Source organism: Nothoprocta perdicaria, unplaced genomic scaffold (assembly GCF_003342845.1).
Source record: "Nothoprocta perdicaria isolate Ctin4 unplaced genomic scaffold, notPer1 scaffold_336, whole genome shotgun sequence".
NCBI classification, from domain to species: domain Eukaryota; kingdom Metazoa; phylum Chordata; class Aves; order Tinamiformes; family Tinamidae; genus Nothoprocta; species Nothoprocta perdicaria.
The window spans coordinates 77,507-95,147 of record NW_020455573.1 but is presented as its reverse complement, the minus strand read 5'-3'; the positions used below and the strand labels follow the sequence as shown (position 1 = coordinate 95,147).

Genomic DNA, 17,641 nt, shown 5'->3' with positions numbered 1-17,641 from the left:
GTAAGAAAAGGTGGAGAGGGAGGGAGAAAAGGGAGACAGAGAGGAGAGGAAAGAAAAGAAAAATCAAAGATGAGCAGGACAGAGACGCAGAAGCTTACACTGCCCAAATGGCATTAAAACCTAGCTAGAAATCTCACCATCAAATGACACATGCTGGAAGGCCCCGCGCCGCCACRGCTGCTGCCCGGGCACAGAGGGGAGGGCGCTGCGCGGGCAGGCGGCGGGGCCGGCCGGCGCGCACCCTCGGGAGCGCCGGGAACCCTGCGCGGCCGGGGAGGCCGCTGCCGCTCCTCCTACCAAGGCGCGGCGGGACGGGGCTGCGAACATTTAAAATCTAGTCTATTTTAAAACAAGAGCATGCAAGACAGGCCTCCGGGGGAAACCTGCGCTGTTCCCTTTGCTAGAGACTGGCCCAAGGGTCTCCTCGGCGGCTGCAGCTGCTGGCTACTAYGCTTTGGGCTGCAGAGGCGCAGGCCGGGCTAGCAGGGCACAATGACAGTTCTGAGGCGGGTTCCTCGGCGCCGAAAGCCTTCAGGAAAATCATTGTGGAGCTGCTGTTGAAGGGCATTAGCRGCCTTCCTCGAGACTGAAAAAATCGACCAGCAGTCTGTACGTTTAGGTTTTTTTGGTTCAGTACAAATGGAATAAACGTGGCTGCTTAAACACTGTCAGTAAGTCTCCGGTTTCAGAGCAGAGGGAGAGAGGAACCAAACTGCTTTGGGCCCCTAACGGTAACAAAACTGTTGTCCCTGCTTAGCTCTCTGACATCCCTCAGGAAGTGGAAAGCACATGTTTAGGTAGTGTAAGCCTTTTTCCTTTTATTTAGAATACCCTCTTCGTTTAAACAATGTTCCCCCCCCCAGATACAAAGTTCGGCCAGTAAAGATTACATGGAAACTGGAACACGCATCGTATGGAATACAAGATGCACCGGATGAGGAAGTTTAAAAACTTTCCAAGCGAAAAGTAGAACAAAGAAAAAAGTCTCCTAACATTTTCCCAAAGGTTTCACTCTCCTGTCACACACACTCTCCAAATGACAGCTACCAAATTCAACTCTGCAAGAGAAAACAGAGCCACGTCAATCACGGGAAGGAGAAGGAGCCTCAAGGGCAGAGCCTGCAGCGCGGTTGGCAGGAGGCAGGTCCGCGGCGGCTGCGCCCCGGGGCACTCACCTATGTCAGCTTCTTGGCTTTGTTGTAGAGCGAATCCACTACTTTGCTCATATTCTGAATAGTTTCAAGGGCAGCTTCGTAAGTTTTGTCTACGGGGGGTTCATCGAAGATGATCAGGACTCCCTCGCCTTGGTCTAGGATGCCTGGGGACACAGAGCTTCGGTTAGCGGTGAAACAGCCAGCCGGTGCCAGCACTAACACATTTTATTAGCCTAGCTGAGCAATTTGGCCAGGCGGCAGTAGTGGAAACCTACCTAAATTAAAGGGACTTGAAGGGATCCTGAAAACACATTGAGGAGGCTGTTAACGACTGCCCGTCCCTAACAACTACCTGCTCCCTCCTCCAGGCCCGTGTGTGTGGCTCAGCACGCCGGACACTGGCRCAAGGCAAAGGGGCTATTTCCAATTAAACTATTCCTAGGTGCCAGCTGGGCACTGCAGCTGGGACTGCTGGGCGATTCCCCACCCGACACATCTCTTAGCGAGCTCCTATTCATCTTGCTCAGCCCTATCGAGGAGGTTTCTAAGCTGGCGCCAGGGATGATCTAAACGGGAATGGAGCCGTTTCCTTGAGGCCTCGTTGGCCGAGCGGCCTCCTGTGCTCCCAGACAAAACCRAACTGATCAGCTCTGCTGCGTGGGGGACCAAGGTGCGAAGCAGCATTCCTGTCCAGAACGCTCCGCGGGCACAACAGCACGTTTTGCTAGACTGCCCACCAGTGCATTCACAACTGGCCATGGMCGCAGTCGTGGCAAATAAGGAATTAACTGTGAGAAATTACTCCTCGAGCTTAACAGAGACAGATGAAAAGGGCAATAGGAACAGCCTTCGTGACAACGGCAAGCATAAATTCTGGAGAGTCTTTTTGGCATGTGGTGGCAACCACCTCTGAGAAGCACTGGGCTTCCCAGTCGCCTGTCTGCCATCTGAAGGTACCCTCAGGAGGACAACCTGGGGCTCAAAGATGCTGTGGGGAGGAAGACACTAGCCACAACTCTCTTCTACTTGACCTGGCTGTGGGTGGCAAGAGTCAAGGCTGAAGGATGCGGAGACTCACCATGAAATTTCTTGTCCAAGATCATCTGTGAGAGTTTCCTTTCTACATCGGCCTGAAATCGAAGCAGAAGAAATAAAAGCCTCCTGGAACTATACAGATAATTGTGAATTTTACTACTTCATATTCAACAGTCCTGGCAGGCAGGATCTGAGCAAAGCTTCCCCTTGCACGTTGCTTTGATAGTTTCCAATCATCCAAAGCTTATGGTAGGAAGTCCTAACTTTTAACGAGAGCACCAGGATACCTTTGCCCCCTGTGCCGCAGAAGCCAGTGCATCTRGCATTTCACACGACTCGTTAGGGGCTTTGGAGCATTGGCTCAGCAAATACTTAGTCAAGTGTTGGCCAAACTGTAAGCAAGACACTCAATACTGAGCCTATCTCCTGCCCAATGCCACTCAGGTGACTCCACGGGAGTCAGTTCTTCCTCTTCTATTATCTTAGCACACAGTCATAATGATTTGCAGTCCAACTTTTACTCATATGCCTACACAGGTGCTAGCCCCAAAGGGCTGGGCTACGGAAGGGTTTCAGACRGAAAAGGAGGAGAGGTGATTTAACAACTGTGTGGGCTGGAGCCCCCAGCAGTTCCTAAGCTGGAGGTCTTGGGGACAGTACCGGGCAACAGCACTTCTGGGTGCAACTGCCTGGAGCCTAGAGGGGATTCTCCTAAGATTTAAATTTGTTCGGATTGTCTTTAAAGTGGTTTGTACAGCAGGCAACATGATGTTCCCAGGGAAATTCCAACTGGAGCAGGCTCACGAGGATTAAAGGCAGGTCAACGGGGCAGACTGAGGTGACTGTGGGTTACTACAGCAGAGGAAGATCCGTCTTCTGCAAGGAAGGGAGTGCTGACAAAGGGCACAGGACCCTTGCGAGGGAAGGCAACGTTACAGGGAAGCCTAGAGTCGAGTCGGCGGTAGGTTCGGTTCCCCAGAGTGACATTTGCCTCTAACTCCTGCGGAGCCGACCTGCCAGGTTTAATATCCTACATTTGTTTCCTGGTGGTAAATGCAATTTGACCTCTCAATTCCTTTGCCCTGAAGACATCCCACCGCTTTCCAGCAATGTTCTTACCTTGGAGAGCTTGATGAGGCTGGATATGTGTTCAATCTATGAGAGAGATTAGTACAGATAAACGAGTCTGTAGCTGCATCTTTGACAGGCAACACAGGTATGGGGCTCTTCCATGTAACAGTTAAAGGATCTGTCAACATTCTGCACTAAAATTACTTTTCTTTACAGTTTCAGCTCTTTCAGATTTCATATCCAGTCCTAACTGAGGATGGACTACACATGAGCCAGACAATGAAAGCCATTTCACTGTTCAACATGAAATAACTCATTTCCCCTCCCAAATTCATATTATACCAGCTCTATCCCCACCCTGTAAGAGGCACTGAAAGCCATTACTTTACCATTACCTTACATTAYCCATTTACTTATCGTTTTTTCAGCTAACGATGAGTTCTGAGCTCTGGATGTGCTGAGCAGTATCAGAAGTTACTCTGAGCAAAAAGTGTTCTGCATGGGAGCAACTCCCTCCTCCAGCTGCACACCAGCAACTGGTGCTTTTTGAAAACATTTACCTGTACTCTGGAGAAGGGCTCGATGACTCTGATCAGATTCTGTTCCAATAAGTTATCATAGAGCTTAGCCAAGTGAGTGTTTATGATGGGGTCGTCCCTGAGCTCCACCTTATAGTCTGTCAGAGCCTGCCGGAGACATAACGGGAACAAATGATGCAGATAGGAACTGGCCTCTTGARGCTCTCCAAGAGTGAATCAGAGTCTTCCCTCCCTGCCCAGCACAGTATCAGTGGTTAATCCAATCCCACGACTTAGCTAAAGGGCCAGGAGGTCATGACGGTCTAGCAGCCTTTAAGCATCCAGCAGCGAGTATCTCGCATCCTTACACTGCTGGAGCTGGGTGAGGCAGAACCTCCGGGTTTCACTCAGGAAAACAGCACARCAGAACTGTTTCCTGACACGGGAACTCTCTCCTTTATCTTTGCAGTGTTCTCGTTGTATTCAGGAAGACTTTTAGGAAACTGCAAAGGCCAATGTGGGATTTGCAGCACCAAAATTACAGGAAACTGGTTCAGAGTTGGCCCTCTGAAAATCCCAAATCTGGTTTCAAGCAGGCTCCTGCTCCCCATGCTGCAGGAACCAAACCCAGTGGCTATGGTCTGTGTTTGGCACACACTGCTGTTAGAGTTTCATGCTGTAGGATATAAAAGTTCCTACAACTTTCCAAAGAAGACTCGGAATGTCCTGTCCAGCCAGTCCCCACTTTCTCTCTTCCTCCTGACCCACCTTTTCAAAATCTGCCAGCGATCGGTTCTTACTGGCCTGTGCCACACATTTTAACGCTTCTGTCTGCAGAGAAAGAAAATGACAGTAGGTTATTTTTCTTGATGCTCCCCCCTCAGTGCTATTACAACAACWGTGCATTTCATAGAAAATGGGCTTAAGAGGCAGAGGGAATGTTGCTTTTGCCACAAAGCCCTGTCAATTTTACTTCCACACACTGAGTAAGAACAGTTGCTAATAAGGAGAACATATAAAACAGCTGCAGGACACACAGCATGAAATCAGCCTCACGGCAACAAAGAGCTCGCGTTTTGCAGCACATAAGAACACCAGCTGCAGGTCCTATCGGGTTGCAGGTTGGGAGCAAGATGGATACAATTGTGGAGGGAAATGTACATTTTGGCACTTGCTTAACCTGTGAGCACGGCCATTTTTAGCCCTTAAGTTGTACTTCTTTTCAGAGTGCAGCATCGCCTCAACTGGGGAACAAAAGCATGATAGAAATCCTATAAAAATAATGGGCAGCATCAAAAAAAAAAATTGCATTTGTCTGCCCAACAGTTGCTGAAAGGAAGAAAAGCCAGCCCCAGCCAAACTCCCATATTTATACTTCACGGAGCCGACACCACCGGACCAATAGTGGTGAGAGGCCCAAGCGCAGCAGCAAAGCGGGCCGGCCGGGGGGCTCCAGGCTGCTGCGACCTCCCCGCTCTCCGTGCAGGCTGCCCGGGGCCCCTCGGCCCCAGGGGCGCTCCAGGGGGTGCCAGCCCCCGAACCGGGGCGCTCTGCGGTGCCAGGGGGCAGTGCTGGACAGCTGGGATTTCTCGGCACCCGAACGGAGCCTCTAACACTGCAGCTGCCCAAGGGGAGGCAGCAGGAGCAGGGCTGCGTGTCGCCTCCCAGCACGGATAACCACCTTCCCCGGGGGCTCCTTCTCAGGCCCCTGGGCTTTCTGCCCTGTCCCTTCTCTATTAAACGGCCTCTCCAGGCCTGGCTGAGGTGTTTGGCGTTAGCTCCTGCTCCCGCAAATACCTGGCGAACCGAAGCCAGCGACAGCATCAGGCTCAAGACCCTGGCACTCCTGCTGCTGGCCCTGTGCTTCATTTAAGCATTCGGGGATTTAATACAGGGGGGCATTCACAGGCTGGTTTAATACAGAGGTGGCATTCACAGTTAGCATGTTAGAATAAACAGTTGATTTTAACAAGTCCCCAGTTGTTCGGCTTCCATCTCACGGTCATCTGGGTCTCAAGCTGCTCAGCTATGCTGCTAGGAACAGATTTTCAGGACTTGCTACGACACAAGTAAAAATAACACAAAGCTCCTATTTAAACACAACAGGTCTGCGGCTGCAGCGCAGCTGACTAGAGTTGAGATGACAGGACCTTACAGCATTAGGCATTTAATAATTCCTAAAGAAATCAGGGAGCAGAAAAGCATAAAAAGAAAATGAAGTGAGAAGGGCTGGATTCAGCTGGTAAAAATCACTGTATTTCCTTCACAGTAAACTGACTTAGGGTAATTTAATCAGTTGGATCTGGCTCAGGACGCTCAGAAATGATGGTATTGAATTCCAAAGCACAACAGCAACAAAACTTTGGGGACTTAAGTAGGACTGTTCGGCATGAAAAGAACAATATCAGACAAGAAGATTTAACAAAAAGAATAAAGAAGAATATTCTCAAAAAGAAAAGGAAGGTAGAAAGGATTAAGTTTCTATACCTGTCTTCCTGCATACCGCAGAGCAAGTTTTCCACTCACTAATGCCTGCACATCCTCTGGGCTAGACAGGGGAAGGAAGGGAAAAGAGCATTTATTCAGCAGCACGACCAGCTTAAATCCACGTGTGTCTCAGGAATTCCCAACTCAGGCAATTACTAAACTTTAAACATTTGGCATCACAAAAACTAAGTCATAAACAAACAAAACCAAGACTATAAACCCAGAGCAAAGCTTGTTTGCTTCAGAGCTCTTAGTGAGGTGTCTTATACAGCATAGGTCTTTCTCTTTAAACGTAGGAAATGTTCTTTGCAGAACCATTTGCACTTACATGTTAAGCATGATTTTGCACAGTAACATGTATTTCAGCGCGGTGATGGCTTTAGGRTTGTCAATTGAATCATAGCCCTCAAACGCCTCGTAAAAATATGAATAGGCTGTTTTCCAGTCCTTCTCTTCTGCTGCATGGATAATACCTGTTGGAAGGAGAGATATGAGAGTTTATTCTGAATGTGACTGGAAGAAAAGGGAATCCAGCTGCCCAGTGCTTCACCTGCATTTCAGTAAGAACCCTTTCTTTGATTTTCTTTACTTTATGTCAGAAATGCTGAGCACCCATGTCTTTTTTTGAGGACAACGAGTGGCAAACTCAGAACTCCCACAAAAAAAACGTGATTCTCCTGAAAAAAGATCAGTGCCCCCTTCTCGTGTACCCTGTGGGTTATCTTTCCCACCACCGTTCATCTGATATTGGAGACACTACTGACAGACGGGGAGTTTGGAGAGGAGTTAAGACAGAGAAAGTCCAGGTACTTTGAGTAAGCCAATCAGGTCAGAAATGTTACAGTAAAACTAACATAGTGCAGCCTAGAGAGGTTATGGAATCTCCATCACTAGATGCTTTTAAAAATAGTGCGAATAAACATGTGTCAGGAACAATGTAGTTACAGTTGCTCCTGCCTTGAGGCGGCTGGGCAGAGCAGCGGATGCGCCGAGGCCCCGTCGAGCTTCATTTTCTTTGATTCATTCAGGAAAGAACAAATATCAGGCAAGGGCTGCATGACTAGTGCAAGACTTTGCCCTCCTCTTGAAGGGCTTTACCTGACTGCATGTCCAGCGCCGCCTGCAGTTTAGGTGGACAGTAGATTGCATTGGCCGTAGTTCGTGCAGAGGTTAGAGCTGCTCTTGCTTTTGGCAGATTGCTCAGGGCGTGGTAGGTCTTGCTTTCCAACAGCTGCACCTCCACCAGCAAGGCTTTGTCATCCATCTTTTTCAATTCCCGAAGAAGCTGGGAACCTAGTGGTGGGGAAGAACAAGAGCCTTCGTGATCTGCTGCCCATGACCACAGAAACCGGGAGACGTTCAACAGGAAGTCACGGATGGGCTGCTCAGTTCAGACCGTCTTTCTGACACCACCTTGCCACAGGACAGGACATTCAGAGCTCCAAGCAAACCTGAGACACTGTCTTTCCCCACTTCATTGCCCTATGGTGAGARCTGAGGATTTTGAAACAACTTCAAAGAATTTGGGGATGAAGAATGAATGCTTTAAGCRCAAGACATCTATAGATCAAATTCAAGTCTTGCTCCTTATCTTCTGGTAGGAAGCATGCAGAGATAAGAACCTCATCCCCGCTGGCTGTCCTTGGCAGGAGCTGATAACCAGAGCTGAACCTGCACAGCAAGGTGGAGAGGAAGGGATCCTCTCCAGAAACATCCTGCAGAAGCTCATACTCTTCCCCAGCTGCAGATACAACCAGACCTTCTTGGCCAGATATGGAAACACTCACTCAAAATGCTCATATCTGAAGAGGGCTTTTAGAGTCTGTAAAGACATCCACAACTCCTTAACCTGTTTTGCTCTCATTCAAGTTGTTAAATTAATTAAGCATGGCACTGGTGTGTGGGTTCGGATCAGTTTAAACCCGAGGTCAGCACATGTCTGTATTCCGACCAACTCTAACTTGCTACTGAAGTCCATGTGTCAAAGTGCTTAACATAACCTTACATTCTGACTGACTGCAAGTCACCTGGTGACCGGACATCCCACAGGCTCTCGCTGTCACAGCTACAGGACTGTGTTGAAGCCACTGCCCCCAGGAGCACTTGTGTCCATGCCAAGGCGGCTCTCCCTTCCCCCAGCTGAACCCAGTCGCTGCGCGGGCAGGGCAGCCTGTGCAAACACCCCTTGCCCTGCTGAAACCTCATCTCACCTCGCTGCAGTCAGCAGGAAAGCACCGAAGGCAGTTCAGCTGGGTAAGGCRACCCGCTTTACTCTGCTCGACAGCAGAGCAGGAGAGTTCATGTGCTTCATTACCACATCTCAGGTGGTAGAGAAGCAAATTTTTAAAGCCTTATGCTACTTCAGAAGAGGGTGTCTAATTATGCCCTTAGAGGTYTGCCATTTCTCAGCATTACTACTATTTTTATAGAAGCCATTTTTGAGCAAACCGAAGCATACATGTTTCTCCCTTCAGTTCCATCGGTGGCATACCAGTGTTACAGGAAGAGCCCAACCTGATGGCCTTGAATCAGACACACTCCCCCTTTGCTTCCAAAATTATTTGGAATAATYTGGCAATATAATGGCAAGARCAAAGAAATGTTTTACATGTCTTCRCCACRAGGTTTTGGTAAAAGCTGGCAGATTCGGTGCAGCCCTGAGAATTTAATGTCCAGCTCCTACGAAACTTAGCAAGCTGTGGGAGTTGGTCATTGCTTGTGTCCGATTCAAGGATAATTCCCGAGTCAAGAAGGACTACTACCACCTAGTGGAAAACTTACCTAGTTGCAGTGCTTCTTGGTACCTCTTGGTATCGAAGTACAAAGAGACCAGCCTCGCCTGGGGAACAGAAAAGGAACTGCTGTGAGGAAAGCCAGAGAGAGGTAGCACAGGTTTATTGCGTAAAATTAAACTTTCTGTTCTTAACTGCACAGATTTCACTAAAATAGTATTGTATTCATTACATTATACGGCCTAATTCTGCAAGATCTGCCATTTGGAAGGTCAGTTAGATCTAAATATCCCTGGTAAAAGTGCATTACAGAATCCCAGAATGGTTGAGGTTGGAAGGGACCTCTAGAGATCATCCAGTCCAACYCCCTGCTCCAGCAGAGACACCCAGAGCACAGGGTGGCATCCAGGCTATTCAGGATTCGTTGCTAAACTTAAATTTATCTTTATTGTCTTTCCATTACATACACAAATAAACAGGCAACATGCTAGATGTTTTTTATGTTTATAGAAATTAAAACTGCTAAAGGGAAGACTCTTATTACATAGGCTTGGGATCCACAACGTAACGTACCTCCAAAGCCTGGCGTAGGAACGTCCTCTTCTCTGATTTCGCCCATTCAATACACTCTAAACACAGGTCAACCTTCAAGGGAGCAGAAAGAAATCTGTAAAACCCTCTGCTGCCCCCCTTTAAAACAGCAATCGGGTTCAACATTTCCTACCAAGCAACACAAAACACAACAACGCCTGAATCTCCACAATGTGGTTTAAGGAAATAAGCCACACGAGTCCACGTGCTAGCATGGCCACATAGCACATCAGTTTTACTTTAAATGAGCCTGGAGATTGGCCAGCAGCCTCAGGAGCAGAGGACTTGGTAGTAATTAATACACTTACCCCAAGTGCCTTGATGACCCACAGTCCTACCCAGCTAAGGTGGCGTTTCCCATCGACTAGAGCAGGCAGGTCAAGAGGACCAAGACCTCTGCCAAGGCGGTAGTGGATGGAAACCACACAAATTCGGCGTAGCCTCAGGTACCATCACGGGGACACCAGCATCGCCACTCACAGAGCCGCCAGGCGGAACGAGGCAGAACGACTAGAGCCAGCGCTAGGCTTTCACTGTTCTCATCATTAAATTAACTTCCTGCTCCTCATAACTGATGATCACTCTATTAAACCACTTACAGCACATCCTGCAGCAGAAACTGAAGTTCAGAAGGCAATTATGTTGTAGTTTAAGCTTTAGTTGTCATTAAAGAGACACCACCTGCTTTTCTAATGCAATTGGCTTCCAGGAACTTTTTCTGACCACCAATGACAATTCTCCCACACTCTCTTCCTAATATGAAAATAAGGATCCAGTTTCTAAAGTTTCACCAGTTAAAAATTACTGCTGGATTCCTCATAGTATATCTTAAACAGCTGTGTTTTTGTTTGAAATAAAAACATCTGGGTATGCGAGAGCTGATTCTGCCTTAGGGCGAGGGATGGACTGAAAGACTTTGAGGTCCCTTCCAGCCCTGTTTCGCACCATTTCATTTGGTCATGGAAAAAACAATGTTTTTAATTGCTCTAGAAAGAAAGGAAAATGAAGTGCATGTGTTTGAGCCTAAACGTAAGTCACACTGCAAATGCAATAGTCATAATGTGAAGTGACAGCCTTCAAATCCACAGGCTATGGCCCTGCTAAAGGTGCAGAGCAGCAGAAGTGCCCGGGCTCTGCGATTTACAGCCGAGCAAGGTGCCCACAGACAGTCAGACCCTGACACCTGGTATATTGAGGAAGCAACGAGCTGTTCCTCCCAACTTCTGCGGGGCTGTAAAGCTACCAGGAACCTGGTATCAAGGTTAAGCGTGTTAGGTCATTAACGGTTTGGGTTTGACTTCTGAACGTGTCTGAATGTTTTGCCCACCAGGATCACAATTCCACGGGCACCGCCGCAGGCCGAGTTTTCGTCACCAAACGGCACATTTTGTGACCGCATCCAAGCACCCTGTTTCAGACACACTCTGAAGCCAGTTATTTTCCCCTGTCCCTTAAGGGGCTTGCTTCTCCCCTGCACATCCAACCCCCATCCCAACCCACTTTCCTTAATCTCTTCTGCTAAGTCAAAGACAAAAGGTCCTTGTCCAAAAGTCATGTGGCTAAAAAAATACCCCTATGCCAGGGAGCTAATGGGAACGAACAATCACCTGACTATGCACGTAGCCTGAGCAAGTTTTCTAGATTTTAAACCCCGGCTTCTCTAGCTCCATATCATCAGATTTTGCTCCCACTTAYTCCTTGGACACCACATCTCTAATACCACAAACACTATTTGCACTCTAAAATGTTCTGAATACTCTGCCCTCAACAGCAAGCAATGCAAAACTAAGAAAAACACCCCAGGTAAGAGTAGGATGAGGCGTGCAGAAAAACACAGAGTGATTTATGTAACGTGTTATTAATAGAAAATATCCAAATGCGCTATAGGAATTTGTTTGCAACACTTCAGTTGAAAGCACTGCAGCTCGGGCACTGGCGCTGCACGGCTTTGAGGAACAGATTATTGCTGCAGTTTAAATCTCACCTCCTGCCCTGTTGCTGCCTCCATATCGAGGAACAAATCGAGCAGAGATCGGACTAAACGGGCTGCTTTTGCTTTGCTGATGGAGTTCAAGAAGGGCCGAACATACTTCAGCAGTCCCCCCAGCTCTGCGGACAGGAGAAAGAAAAAGCAAGTCACGAAACAGGCAAAAGTTCTATTGCAAAGGGAGCCTTTCACGCATCCGCACACAGCAATATCCACTGCAGCAAAAACCTTACAGCCATCTCTCAAACCCGTGCACAGGAACACAGTGAAACCGTCACCAGAGAGTGTAGCAGCAAATGAAGGGCTGGCGGAGACGGCTGCTGGGTCCGGCCTTACCACGCAGCACGCAGCTTACGCTGACGGTAAAACTGCTTTTCACTGCTCTGGACCCGGGCACGTTTGGAAGCTCTCGTGTCTGCTGAATGCTTAGAGATGTTCACATAAAAAGTGACAAGCGTGGTCACATTTAAGAATGTTTTATTGACCTACAGTTTAAAATCTTGCTGTGCCACAGGTACCCACCCAAAGACTCCACTGCTGCAAAAGTTGTATTTCTTCCCGCCCTGTCAGCTCACCTTATCTGGCCAGATCTCCCCTTACTTAACCGACTGCAGAGTCTGCACATGAGTTTACACCTAGAGGCTCTGGCTAACAAAGCAGACACCCTTCTTCAGGAAGAAACTCCCCGAAACGTCACTCCAACCCACAGCCTGGCGGAACGTGCCAGGCACCCACCCAGCATTTTGTCACTCCAATCAAGGAGCAGAAGGTTGTGACACATGCGGTGCAATCTGCACGACAAGTGGAAAGTCTCCTGCAATAAACACCCTGCTCCGCAGGGGCGAGTGGGGGTTTCTGGGGAAAATGATCCTTGCAGCAGCTCAGCACTGGGCTCGGTGCYGGCTCGTAGGGCGGCAGGGCCACCCTGAGATCACAACTTATTTCCCACAGCACCTGAAGCCTCAGCCAGGCGTTGGCAGATCCRACGCTGCCGTCATTGCAAGGTTTGATAGACGAAGCAAAATAAAAAACTGTATGGAACGATTCGGAAACCCTAATTATATCCTACAGCAAATTTGCATCAGAATCAAAACTGAAAAGAAAGCTTCTGCAGGGCTTTATTTCACATAAATGGAATAAAGCGTGTGGARGGGCATCAGCAGAATTTTGGTTTTGAAGGAGCCCACTGAAGAGATCTGAAAACAAAGTTTGGTTTGCGTTTCATTTGGCATTAACGCAAAAGAATTCTCCCAGAAGAACCTTGTAACAACATCTTTAMAAGTTTTTAACATTTCAACCTATTTATTTTAAAAATTAAATCAAATCTGATACAATTGCATTTCTTAGGCTGTTGAGAGATTGAACGTACAGCATGTTCTGTCCCAGTTGCTAAYGGTGGCATACTGAACTTCTACGCAACTGGAAATGCAGTTTTTGATCAAATGCAACTTATTAATCTTGAGGGCACCTTTCAGGCTCAGAGAAGCCCTCTTTTCCAAACAGCAGGACAACAAACCATGACGTTCTCTGCAAAGAACTACTAGGACTCCGCATCGGGAGCGGAACAGCCCTTCTGTGCAAAACGCCACCAAAGTTTTCCTCTCTCTGTGCCTAAAAATAAAGGCGCTGGTTTCTCCAGAGCTGAGCTAAGAGCAGCCTAACGTTGGCGATCGAGCCCCACRGGACGACAGCCTCAGCCAGCGGGGCCAGGTCGCGATCCGCTCGGCGCCCAGGACGCCCGGCGCGACGCGCAGCACACATGAATCCGCACGCGAATCCGCAGTGTTTGAATGGAAAGCACACGGATTCCTCCACGGCTTCCACACACAGGCAGCCGAGGGCAGCTGCGGCGCCGGCGTCAAYGGCACCCAAACCACGTTTGCTCTGCGGAGCTGCTCTCTCTCGAGGCGGGTTTGGAAAGCTGGGCTCCACGCCTGCTCCTTGGCCTCCAAGAGAGGCAGCCGCCGGCAGGTGCTTCTGTTCTTATTTCTTCCTTGATGCAATATAAGCACTCAAAAACACGGAGCTTCGACGCAGGGAGCCACTCCGCTTCTCYTCAGGTCAGCTCACTATATCCTTAGCTTGGAGCCAGTTTCCAGGCTTCCTTATCAAATTCCCAGAATAAACAAGACTCCACCAAAGCCCGTTAATTCTTGAGGAAGTCACAGTGCGACTTTTCACACTGTGGGTTGCTGCACTACACCAGCATCTCAGGAGCAAATAAAACACCTTAAGGCACAACATACTCCTTCACAAAACCAAGGAACTTCTCCTTCACAAAACCAAGGAACTTCTCCTTCACAAAACCAAGGAACTTTGGAACAAAAATCATGTGGAAAATACTGCAGTCTTTATTGTTCCGTACACTTGTGCAACGGCTGCCTGGGGATTCACCAATTCCAAGTCGCCAGCCTGGAGATCCACACGCTTTGCAAACTCTGAATTCAGACACGAAGCCGAAAGTTCCCATAGAAATTTCTCTTTGCCATCAATGTAACTATTTYAGGAGCTTTTTTTATAAGTCAAAGCAATGCTTGCTAAAGGGGTGTGATTGACAGCTTTGGAGAGGTGACGAGCAGCAGCCCTGGAAAACAAAGCCTGTTGTTCACGCTCAGAAAACAGCCCGTCCACCGCCTATCCTGCCACTCACCTCAGTTCCTCATCCGAAGAAGTTATTCCGATGCTGCAGGTTTAAGCAGCGCTACAAAACCTAGCACTGTGTGAAAAAGATAAATCTCAAACCTTATTGTCTATCGTGCAGATAAAGAGAGGGCCATTCGTATTTGGTTGCTTGTTTTTAAACCAGGACTGTAGCCCCTAAAGGAACAGGCGGAGAGGCGGCTGCTCTTGTCCACGTGTCACTCCTACCCGTCTCCTTCGCCCTGGCAAGGTGGCAGCAGGAAGGTGGCGGTGCCGCTGTCACCGGGCCGGCGCTTCTCAGCTGTGGCGGCTCCTCTCTTCCTCGCTCAGCTTCATCAGCAATCTCCAGAACGCGAAACGTGGTGATCTCACTCGCATGCACAAATACACAACTTACTTCTGGACGTTGCCACATCCATTTCCTTCAATTCAAAACACACTTGCTCCGCAGTTTAGCCTGCTCTTCAATAGAGATCAGAGACGTTTTACTCCTTCAGAATCTGGATTTGACAAATTAACATCATTTTCAATAATTTAGCTTTCCCTATGAAAACTGCTAGCGAGCCCTTCCGCGAGCGTACACTGAAGTTCTTCCTATTCGTGTATTAGACTTAGGCTTAAACTCAAAAATACACAAATCCTGCAGCAGAAAGGAAGCCCTCAGGCACCTACAAGATCTCTTCTCTCAGGTTTCTGTAGCCCAACCCCACACAAACTATTTACTTGAAAAGTAAGAAACTTCTCGTGGTTTCTCCCTGTGCAGCCCCAAATGATCCCCCTTGGTGCAGGAGCACAGGGACGTTTCCAACAAACACCAGCAGGCAACGGACCCGCACAGACACCCGTACGTGAGCTGAGCAGGGTGCTCAAAATCCAGCCACACAAACAAGCCCTTTCACAGCCCGCTGCGCCTGTCCTACGCTRAACGCTCGCTGCAGGACACCACAACCGTGCGCTGGAGGGGTTTTTTTTTCTCCCCTGACTATAAAGGCAGCCCGGTCGAGGGGATCATCTGCATACATCTATAGTTAGGTGAGATGAATAGCACCTTTGTTTCCAGCATCGCTCTAAGTGCAAGTAATCTACTTTGTCACAAGCTCTGTTCAATTGCAAATCACAGCGGGATCAGTGTCCAGAATGCTCAAACACATGTAGACGTGGGCAGATCAGTTAAACGGCCAAGGCAAAATATATGTTTACAAAGGGAGCAGGACAAAAGGCCCGGGTTTCTCGCTAAATATAAAACTGTGATCTTGATCAGCTGTTATACGAGACCTCACGCTGCTTTCCACAAAGCACTTGACCATCAGCTCCGGCATCTCAGGCGAATTTCAGGTTGATTAAACGTTCTGCTGGCCTGTTTTCCCCAAGCAGTTGCAGGCTGTTAGCAGCACACACGCTCCGCTTCACATCCTGAATTATTCTGTGCACACGTGGGGAGCAGCGAGGCTGCAGCCGGGCCCCGCGCCCGCGCCGTTCATTGTACGGACACGCAGGATCAGCTTCTAAAACGCTCCGGGTGAAAGGGGCTCCCGAAAGGCAGGAGTGTCCCAGGGGAAAACGAAACAGAACCGTGGAGCGCCGAACAACAACCACGCTGCCGTGGGCTTTCCTGGAAACAGAAGGGATGCGCGGGTCCCGCTCAAAGACCGCTGGCTAGAGAACGCTCCTCCACGTCCCTCTCTTCACGCTCACAATAGGAGGGACTGTCACGTCTTGCTCTTGCGTAGACACGGCCAAGGGTTTTCTGATGTAATGTTGTTTCAGSAGATGAATCAATTAATTGAGAAAGAAACTGCTGCTGAGGAAAGGAATTTTGGACAAATTTTCCTATTTGAAACATGGGTTTGAAATTTTTAAAAGCAAATCAAAGGAGATATTTCTCATAAGCAGTGTAACTCATCCAAGCTCCACTTTCATAAAGGCGACACTTTCACAAACAACACTTTCCAAAGCACCAGCAATCATTTGCAATATTGGGCTATAAAATATGAGACTCMTATTTTGTTGTTTTTCCTAGTTTTCTCTTTGCCGTCCTGTCTCTCACCAGACAGTAAACTCTTCCTGTCTAACTCTGCTTTCATTTCTATCCCACGGGATAAGGAGGCCAGATTTCCTTGCAGGCACAGGTCTTTCTGGCAGCACCTCGTGGCTTATTTCAGGCTCACCTTCTGCTTGCCCAGTCTTGGCCAGAAGCGACCCCAGCTCCAGGATGCTCTGCTCTTTGACTTGCACCGCTTCTTCATCATTTTCCTGGACATCACGTTTCACTAGAAAAGAGYGGAAAAGTTACCTTTAATACAATTATAACAGACAATAGTGGGTTCAGTCTGGCCYACAAGAGTGGAGTTTAAATGCACAGCTTATAAACGGCTCTCTACTATACTGGAAAGTCATGCAGACCTTAATCCAGCTAATTGATAGATATAACTGCATTGTCAAAATTGAGTATATTTAAAGATATCAAGTCATCTCACCGAGCTCGGCCAACTKATCATGTTTTATTTAAAAAAGACAACAACCACCCTCTGCGACAGAAGGCAAAAACCCAAATAAAGAAATTTAAAGCTGGAATTCCTGATGTTGCCACCTTGTGTTACAAGTTACAAGCACCAGGTTAAAACGTAGCACAACTCACGGGTAGGGAAGCACTCGYTCAAACGCAGCCGGAGCTGCCCCTTGCAGGGGCTACCGGGGCTTGGTGCAACGCCCCGGCCGCGCAGCCCTGCGCCGGCCGCCGCCGCCTTCCCGCGCGTCCGCCCACGGAGCGGCAGAGCTCGGGGTACAAACAGGAGCCGCTCAGGCTGCGGAGCCCGCCGGGGGCTCAGCGAACGCGCAGCCTGTGGCACAGACCAACCCCACGTACGGCCCGTGCGACCGGCTCCGAACGCCCCGGCGCCCGCGCAGCTCGCCCGGCCTCTGCCTCGCAGACCCCGACTTGTTGCCGACGGGCGGTATCAGCACGGGGGGCAGCGAGGCGGCAGGAGGCAGAGGAGCCTCTCGGGGGCCAAACCACCGCGTCCGCCGGGGCCCGGCCGGGGACAGAGCCCCCGGCAGCGACTGCCGCTTCACGGCAGGAAAACAGCAGGGACGGGAAGTTGGAAGGAACAAACTACRCGGGTCCCGTCTCCAGGTCTTAAACGGGAGCTGGGAAACAGCTACTGCTGGAGCCRGTGAAAAGCCACGGGTCGGGGCATCTTTCCCGGGGTCTCCGCAGCACAAGGGAGGCCCAGGCCGGATTCCCGCGGCCGCTGACGGGCCACCCGCAGGGAGGGCAGCCGGGCCCGGGCCGGGGCAGCAGCCGCGGCCCCGCGGCGGCCCCGGCCCGCGCAGCCAACTCCTTCCAGCTCCCGTCACGGGCGGCGCGGGGGGCTGCAAGTGGCCACGGATCCCGGGCGGGGGGAACGGCGGGAGCTTGCGGGCTCC

At 49.4% G+C, this 17,641-nt stretch overlaps 1 protein-coding gene across 1 annotated transcript; it reads right to left on the bottom strand.

The window, feature by feature from the left end:
• Positions 1-541: 541 nt before the first annotated feature.
• Positions 542-16,482, bottom strand: PSMD11 (proteasome 26S subunit, non-ATPase 11). Its single transcript, XM_026043684.1, has 13 exons — positions 16,384-16,482; positions 11,573-11,697; positions 9,571-9,642; positions 9,047-9,104; positions 7,364-7,558; positions 6,594-6,738; positions 6,266-6,326; positions 4,547-4,609; positions 3,821-3,946; positions 3,309-3,344; positions 2,233-2,284; positions 1,176-1,318; positions 542-1,058 (listed from the first exon to the last, which is right to left on the bottom strand). Exons 2-12 carry the CDS (start codon positions 11,594-11,596, stop codon positions 1,176-1,178), a joined length of 975 nt encoding a protein of 324 aa, XP_025899469.1. The 5' UTR covers positions 11,597-11,697; positions 16,384-16,482; the 3' UTR covers positions 542-1,058.
• Positions 16,483-17,641: the final 1,159 nt, after the last annotated feature.